General features: G+C 40.9%; 1 protein-coding gene across 1 annotated transcript; it reads left to right on the top strand.

Moving 5' to 3' along the window:
* Positions 1 to 4: 4 nt before the first annotated feature.
* LOC147796119 (apoptosis inducing factor BLCAP-like) lies at positions 5 to 8200 on the top strand. Its single transcript, XM_087148491.1, has 2 exons — positions 5 to 1482; positions 3158 to 8200. Exon 1 carries the CDS (start codon positions 193 to 195, stop codon positions 427 to 429), a length of 237 nt encoding a protein of 78 aa, XP_087004617.1. The 5' UTR covers positions 5 to 192; the 3' UTR covers positions 430 to 1482; positions 3158 to 8200.
* The last annotated feature ends 124 nt before the right edge of the window (positions 8201 to 8324 follow it).

The raw sequence follows: 8324 nt of genomic DNA, 5'->3' as shown, positions 1-8324 counted from the left end.
ACAAAGATCCAGACTGCAATATTTTGACTGCGTGTACAATGTGTGTGCACATGCAAAGATGTGTTGTCAACTTTCTAAAGTTTTAAAAAGCGCCTTGCTCGTGAAAACCAAGATCAGAATTCAGCGCCAGGTTTCTTGTAAGGCCATGGGCCAGCAAAGAACTCAGTGAAAAAGTCCAAACTGAGCTCCACCATGTATTGCCTCCAGTGGCTTTTACCCGTGCTGCTGATGCCCATACCGCGCTCAGCACTGAACATGGGACTGCTGCACAACTACAGCATGTTCATGGTGCTGTACCTAGCCGGCTTCTTCCTCGAAAGGAAACCCTGCACCATATGCAGCGCCATGTTCTTCGTGGCGCTGGTGCTCATCTGCTACAGCTGCTCGGGGAACTGCTTTTTCTACTGCTGTGGGGACTCGTGCGAGTGATGGATATTGAATTGGCATGATTCCTTGGAGTGTTTTGGAGAATGTGCTCTCAAACTTGAACACGTGGCCTTAATCACTACAGCAAGATACTACCAGCTTGTCAATGAATAATGGTTGCGGATGGACAATTTTAATGCAAGGTTCAGTTCCCACTCCTGTGGAGGAAATGTGCAACAATCGTCCTGGTATTTAACTCGTATTGTGTCCTTCACATCAAAACCAAGAAATATCAATCCAAAAACTACCTTGACCAGATTAAATGAATGCCCACTGTCTACATGTATCTTTGCCATGTGTCAGTGGCAAAGGTAGTTGACCTACCCAACCACTGCAATCATCACGTCTTGAATTGTCTTGTGGGTTGTGGAACTTACTTGATGTCAGCTACGTTTTACCTACCGTAGTTCATTGCAGAATAGCGGTACAAGTACATGGATCAAGTCTTTGTGCTCTACCATCTGACGCCAACCAGTAAAGATCTCATCAAATGGCTGATTCAGGAAATGACTCACTTCCGGTGTACACATTTTGTTACTGTGACCTCTGGTATCAGTTTGAATGAGTGTGATGGACTATCACAGGTTGGCCATGTACCTTTCAGATGATTTGCATATATTGCCATTGAAGTACATGCATTTCCACAACTAGCTTGAATTATCTTAGTGTAGGTTTCCTTTTTTCCCCAGCCATTCAAATTACAGGATCCAGTTTCAATTAATGCATTTTGCTCAAAAATCAATCTCTGTTTACAGTTTAAGACATATCCTTGTTTTGTCGGATGAGAGTCAGAAAACGCTGGACCAAATGTCCATTACAACAGTTATGAATGTTTGAGTGTCTTTTGAACTGGATTATGCATTTGGAAACTTCTATGCCAAGCCATACAGCACTTTTGATGTTATGTTCATTTGATAAGTGCATGCAGGTCAGTCGATTTCAAGGCAAAGGAAACATGACCGATGCCCCCCGAGAGGAAATAACAGACAAATATTGACAGCTTTTGAGTGGTATTGTATGACAGACATCCCAAGATGGTACTTCCAGAACTCTAAGGTTGGAAAGAATTCCATATACGAAGTTCACTTTTTAGGAGAAATTTTTGCTCCAGGACAGATTTAAAAAGGGGCGACATTTATTTTTGGGGGATAGAGATGTGAAAGGGGGTTCAGTAACTTAGGGGGACAGGTTTAAAAAGAAGGGGCCCCACGCAATAAAACGGCAAAAAAGTGAGTCCTTTTGCCGTTCTTTTTTTCCCTACTATATCCTCTACCGTTTCCTCTTTCCTTCACTATCCCGTCCTTTTATTTCTCCACAGTTTTCCTGTCATTAGTACAAGGATTATTACAGTTAGTATACACATTTAAGACATTTAATCCAAATTGTGTCGTAAAGGGGAAGCGAACCTGCAATGAAGAGAACTGTTAGGTATAGAAATACAGCAGTCTAACTGACCACGCCACACGAGCGCTTGTTGCCGGAGAAAGTCGATATGTTCCATATAAAGTTACGGTTGAATTAAGGAGAGGTCAAGATGAGGTCAAGATGAATATTTAAAAAAAATTAAATATTTATGAAACTGAATATGTAATTATTCACGAATATTTGTATAAATTAGAATATTTAAATATTAATAAATGTGGCTATCCCTTGTTAATATAAGTAGGTTGTGCCAAAGGAAATCAACTAGGTAAGGTACATGTCTGAGCACAATTGACTGTATGACGTGAGTTATCTCCGTACGTCGTATTATGTAAACCAAGAGAGAAAGAACAAGTAGAAATGCAGTCGGCCGTACGAAAGAAGGAATTTCAGTCCAATGCTGTATAAGAACTCAGGCTAGGTGGAGTGTTGCTTCATCCATTAGCAATACATGCACTATGAGCGAGAATTGGAGTCTTACGCGCAATTGGTGACAGAGGTGACTATCCACACCATACAGTGGAAGCGACCAGTTTGGGTTCTACCTGGCCGAATACATGTGGCGCTGCCGACATGCCGGAGTAGACCACTTCAATCAAATCCTTAAGGATGTTCTTCTCCTGTACAAGCCTACCCTCACATTTTAGAGCGCAGATAGCCACACAATAATCTAAAGACAGGTTTCAGCTCCCTTTTCCCCTTCCCTCTCTATAAATATAGAAAAAAACTCCTCCAACTGACAAGCACTCTCTAAAAGACTGAAATTTGGCCCTTTTTTCCTTCTAAACAAATTGTCCAACTTACAAACTGTCTGTAAAAGAAATTGGGCCCATTTTTCCTTCTAACCAAATCCTCCAACTTAAAAATTGTCGCAAAACACGCACTATTTTCCCCCAAGTAAAAATTGTTTATGTACATGTACAGTAGGGCACATTGCGCGGCACCTCGTGAACTGTGTAGATCCATCCAGACAGATGACGGCCCTCTGCACTCCTCGTGTTGCGGATTCATGCATAAAATTACCTCAATGCTTGTGGCAGCCCAACCCCTTCCGGATATGATTCGGTTCATGCGCACACGTCGTGCGCATTCGCCATGTTCTTCAGAAGCAAAGATGGCCGCCTGTCGATGTAAACCTGGTCCATGTGTAGCTCCAAAAGTGTGCCCAAAACTCCACATTTCTGTCCTATGATGTTCAGCTCTTCAATGCCTATTGGAATCGTCTTCATTCAGCGATCAAAGTAAGGATACTTTTGTAGTAATTACGCGATATTACAGTGGACTTCGTATATGGAATTCTTCCCCTAAGGTTTATTCAAACCTCACAGAGAGCCATGTACTAACTCCCATAAATACATTTTGGCTGTTTTGATTGTGACAACTTACCTTTCCATTATAGCTATTTGTGCAACCAAATTTCATATACGCCCTCCTGGTGAAGTTAGATGTCTGATGGGGAGGTTTATTCACCTTATATCCTCATTAAAATGGTAAAATTCTTGAGCATTTTGCCCATCCACGCTACAGAAAATCAGCAGTATCAGTTAGCGTGTACTCTCAGTAACTGTCAGCGGGTTGACAGCTTGACCAATCGCAACACAGCTCCAATCTTTTCCCTTTGTTTTCCTGTCACCCACAGATGAAAGCACACTTTGATTGGTCCAATTTTCTTCCATTCCAATGACCAATCAAAGCTCAGGTGAACAAACCTCCCGATCTGACATCTAACTTCACCAGGAAGGCATATATGAAATATGGTTGCACAAATAGCTGTGATGGAAGGGCAAATTGGCACAATCAAAACAGCCACAGTGTGTATGGGAGTCAGTACATGGCTATCTGCAAGGTTTGTATAAACCTTACAGTTTTTGACGTACCAAGATGGAGTGTCCCATTCGAGCTTAAGGAAAAGAGAACGTGCCACTGATGAGGCAGGGAAGGTTGATTTTGTCGAATGTAAATAATAGCAGATATCTTTTATATACATGTAACACCTTAACTGTGTATGTACATGTACATCGGCAAAAATAGGATAGCACCTGACAGACAAACTGAAAAAAATACCTGCTGCATTTCATAGAAACAACTACTTCGTCAGATGCAATGAGATTGTATATTTTGCAGTTTTAGAGGTGCCTGAAAAGCAAAAAAAGCAATGCAAATTCAGTTAGAAATCAATCCAAAATTTACTTTGCCTTTTTTTTCTGGACTTCACCACAAGTGATAAAAATGTTGTCACCCACCTCTGTTGTACCTCAACACTGGTCATTAATGGTATACCACCGTAGTGTGGATATTGAATTTAATGTTGAAACATGGCAGCCTTTTTATTGACGGAGAAATAATAATTCCGTGCAAGAGACAGAATTTTGTAGGTGTACGTGAAATGTCTTTTACTGCTTTTTACACAAGTGTTCCATGTTACATGAGTCAGTAAAAAGTTTGCTAACGTATGTGAGAGTAATGTATTGCTTTATGTTTAAATAGTCCTACAAAAGGTCTCGTGCACTGCTTCAGCCAAATTTTGCTCAACCACTCGGCAATAAGTTCATCAGCATTTAGCAAAGTGTCGTCCTGAATCAGAATTTTCAGATGTTTTTTCTAAAATCTGTTACATGGATTTGCAAGTGCTTGAAAATGTGTATAACTTTTTTTTTTTGAAGATTGGTGCCTGGAAAGTTTCAAAAAGACATCACTCTGTGGTCTGACTGAAGACTTCTGTAGGGAAATCAAGACACGGGTGTACTATAAATAGCAGTAGAGACAGGAGGAATATTGGTGAATTTTAATCAATGTATACAGGACAGTGTCCTCTATCTTGCATGATTTTACTGTCATGGATTTTGGCAATCCCAGTACTTTAGACCGACTACTATTGTTTAAGGTTAAATTGTTAAAGGTGGGAAAAATAAAGTCAAATTAATTTATTGGGATCTCATGGAATACGTACGTGTTCATGTGCACCTGTTACTCAAAACGAGATTTTTTTTTCAAATCCTTTTCCATCTTACTTAACTACCATTGCCTTTTTGACTTTCAGAGTAGGTCATAGAATTTGTACACTCCGTGTTTATCTTTACTTGTGAGCAAACTACATAATTTCGGAGTGTTTGGGCCACACGTTTTGCATACCAGCAAAATTCCATCTGTCTTTTGCATCACTTCTGTACAGAGAAAACAATTCAGAGTGTCTTGAATGAATTGCCCGTATTGCCGCATGCGTTGCATTATTGCATATCTGTACACAAGTTATCGCAGAAAATGTTGAACATGTAATGCAGATTTCTGTTCAAATCTTGTTACTGCTTGTAAAATTTAAAAACAAAAGCTTACACAAAAGGTAGCAGTGGATTCATTCCATTCAATTTAAGTTTATAAATCTGTGAAAACAAAGCAGATCACGCTCTGTCTTTCCACAGCTTGGTTTGGTGGACTACTGTGTTTAATAGCCCTAACAGTCTCAAATCCTCCAATTTCAATATGATTTTACATCCACCCTAGGGGGTTAGCGTTAATGCTGTTAATGTTTTCTAAACCAAGTTAAGGGTGGTGTTACGTCATGCTGGTCTGACTTAAAGTCAGCATTCATGTTGTTATGTGTAGGTGTGGCTTTGTGAAAGCCGAGCCCATCTGAGTCCAGCATTTGGTGTCTATGGGTCAGGCAATTGCTCTAAGTGCACGGCAGTGGATAGCCACAGCCAGACTATAGATAACTGTTGCCGTTCGGGGCATAGCCCTATTGTTATGCTGATTGTTTATGCCATGTGTAATTCTGGTTTCATACACTTGATGTACCAGGTACATGTAAATGATAAACCCTTCAGATCCTGTGTTTGGTACATGTAAGTCCAGGTATATGTATGTAGATTTGCACAGTTCACTGTAAGATCTGGAGTGAAACATGCAGAGCTCATGTATAGTTACTGGGTCTGAAAGGTTTAACCCGAACCTTCCCCAATCGCACAGAATTGAACAGTAGTAAAGTGTTTAATTCTGTGGGGATAGGTCTGGTAGGCCCATAACAGCTGGCTTTGGCATTGGGTTTGGCATACCTCAGAAAAACAAAGTCCAACAGCCTCTGTGCACAAAGTCCCATATGGGTGTTTAACTTTGTGTGAATGGGGAAGGTTAGGGCCAGCAACCCTTGAGGGGGGGTTAGGATTAAATAATGAATGGCTACAAATTACTGTGGACCCATTTACAAGTATATATAGATACAAGTATGCATTCTTAGTACTTACATGCAGATTTGCCGTCCACATGTCAGTGCAGTGCATTGTATGTAAGATCTAGAGTGAAACGTGCAAAGTTCATGTATAGTTTATGGGTCTGAAAGGTTAACTCATTGAACAATTATGAAACTGTTTACATGCATATCCCCCTGTACATGTACATTTGAAACGATACTTTGCACAAGCCCTTTGACAGAGCAGTCAGCTGGCAAGCAGACAATACAGTTGACCTAGCAGTAAAGAACACTTTTATAACAAGTACTGCTGGGAAAAAGCACAACGTGAAGTCCCAAAATTCTCGAGGTTTTCTTTTCTTTGACTCTTTTTATAACATGGTTCTGGTTGTTAGCAAAGTAATTTAACAGGTCCTAGCAACCTGTGCTAAGTTCAGTCAGTGACTGTAGTTTTCAATCATTGGTCGATTTTCCCCGGTAACTTGTGCCCAAAATACATCCCATGTATCAGACAAAATTGACAAGTAAATCAAACTTGGCCCTTGTTGTGTTGTTTGAAGTGTTGCAAGGAGAATCGGCTGTACATAGATGTGACTGGGCTGGACACAAAGTGAGTTGCCACGATTTTGACACCAGAATGACTATGTGCCCCCAATGGATCCAGCAGATGTACAAGTGGGAAACGGGAGTGTGAGTTTGTCATAAGAGATGAGTTTGGAGTTCACACTGAAGGAGTGTCTTGGGTGCTCCATGCTGGAACAAGAGGAGCTATTTTACCCCTAGCAACAGCCCCTGTTGGGTGACATACTCTTACACGTATGCATGCGTATTCACCTGTGTCTGGCACGGAGTATGCTCACTAGTACTTGTACATGTAGGTTACTCACAGTCAAACCCCAGTGATTAACAGCATTGTTAATTCAACCTCTTGTTTACCATGTAACAAGGACAGGTTTAGTTCCTTACCCTTTGTTTTCCATTCCTGACAATACAAGCCCCAATTTGATTAGCCCCAGTGACCTTATCCATCCCGAGCTGAAGTGCACCCCCAATTGGCAATTCGAAAGACAGGTGGTTACAAGTGGGTTCTTGCACGCGTTCCTGCGTTTACACAAAGACCATACATGTACATGCCAAAATAAATGAATAATGCATACTCGGGGTGCTCCGCGTCAAACGTGCATATACTTGCGCACCTATGCAGTGAGTACCCCCCAAAAATACGCTCTCTTTTGTTCTGCTCAGAGCGAATAAAGTGGCTCAGGCATAGCATTTCACAGATCTGCATAGTCATTTACATGTCCAGCTGCAGGCATTCGTCCCACATACATGTACATGAATGGCATTCAAGTGAGACAGAAGATGGACTCTAACATGTAAACTGATGCAGTCATCCACTTAGTGTAAACTCTTGCCACGTTATACATTGCGGTGGTAATGTCTCATTGGAACATATGGATTTGGGATTTAGTCTGTTTCAGTGTCCTGATACGCCAAAGGATGCATACATGTACATGCAAACACTTTAATAATGAGAGTATTTAGTTGGAAGAAGCATGTTGTAGGTGCACATGGGAAAGGTAATGTGCTGATAGTCAAAGTGCACCCAATACAGCCGTTTCACAATAGTGCGCCCCCAAGAGTTTGCAACACGTTGGCCAATCACAATGCGCGAAAGTTGTCGACCCGATGCGCGTTTAGAAGGGTCAACAAATTTCGAGCGTTGTGATTGGCCAACGCGTTGCAAACTCTTGAAGGCGGTCCGAGGTGCCCTATTGTGAATTACCCGTATTGATCACCAAGATAACAGCATGCAGGTGTATGGGGAATGTACACAATATACATGTATGTACAGTGTTGTTTCTCTATCTGAATTGAGTTTGCTTTGATTCTAATAATGTTTGGTAAGAGTTCTATTTAAATTGTTACAGATGTAAATTAATTCAGTTGTGTAGCTATCTTGCCATTCAAAGAAGAAGAATTTCTAATGGTCTTGGTATTTATATTATTTTATCCCTGCACTTTTAGGGTCAGCTTAATCAGTATTTGGCTTGGAATGTGTAGACTGGAACAACAATAAACTTGCATTCAAATGAGAATAAAAGATGAACAGAAATAATGCCTTGATTTGTGAAAAATGAAAATAAATCTTCGGCCAAAAATGCAGTCAGTATTATTTCATGTGTTTATTTTGTGTAGGGTGTGGTGCAAGTAGATCAGGCATGGAACAGGCGAGATCTCAAAAGGTTGGACTCCCCCCCCCCCCGGCCATGAGATGGTCCGGGGGAAA

The sequence above is a fragment of the Acanthaster planci genome, linkage group LG18 (assembly GCF_054643075.1).
Source record: "Acanthaster planci isolate LZ-2023a linkage group LG18, COTS_SCS, whole genome shotgun sequence".
Classification (NCBI taxonomy): Eukaryota; Metazoa; Echinodermata; class Asteroidea; order Valvatida; family Acanthasteridae; genus Acanthaster; species Acanthaster planci.
This window is presented reverse-complemented; position numbering and strand designations above follow the sequence as displayed.

What these genes read in the sequence shown, in the direction of transcription:
- LOC147796119 (XM_087148491.1), top strand. Translation starts at nt 193, where the DNA reads ATGTATTGCCTCCAGTGGCTTTTACCCGTGCTGCTGATGCCCATACCG.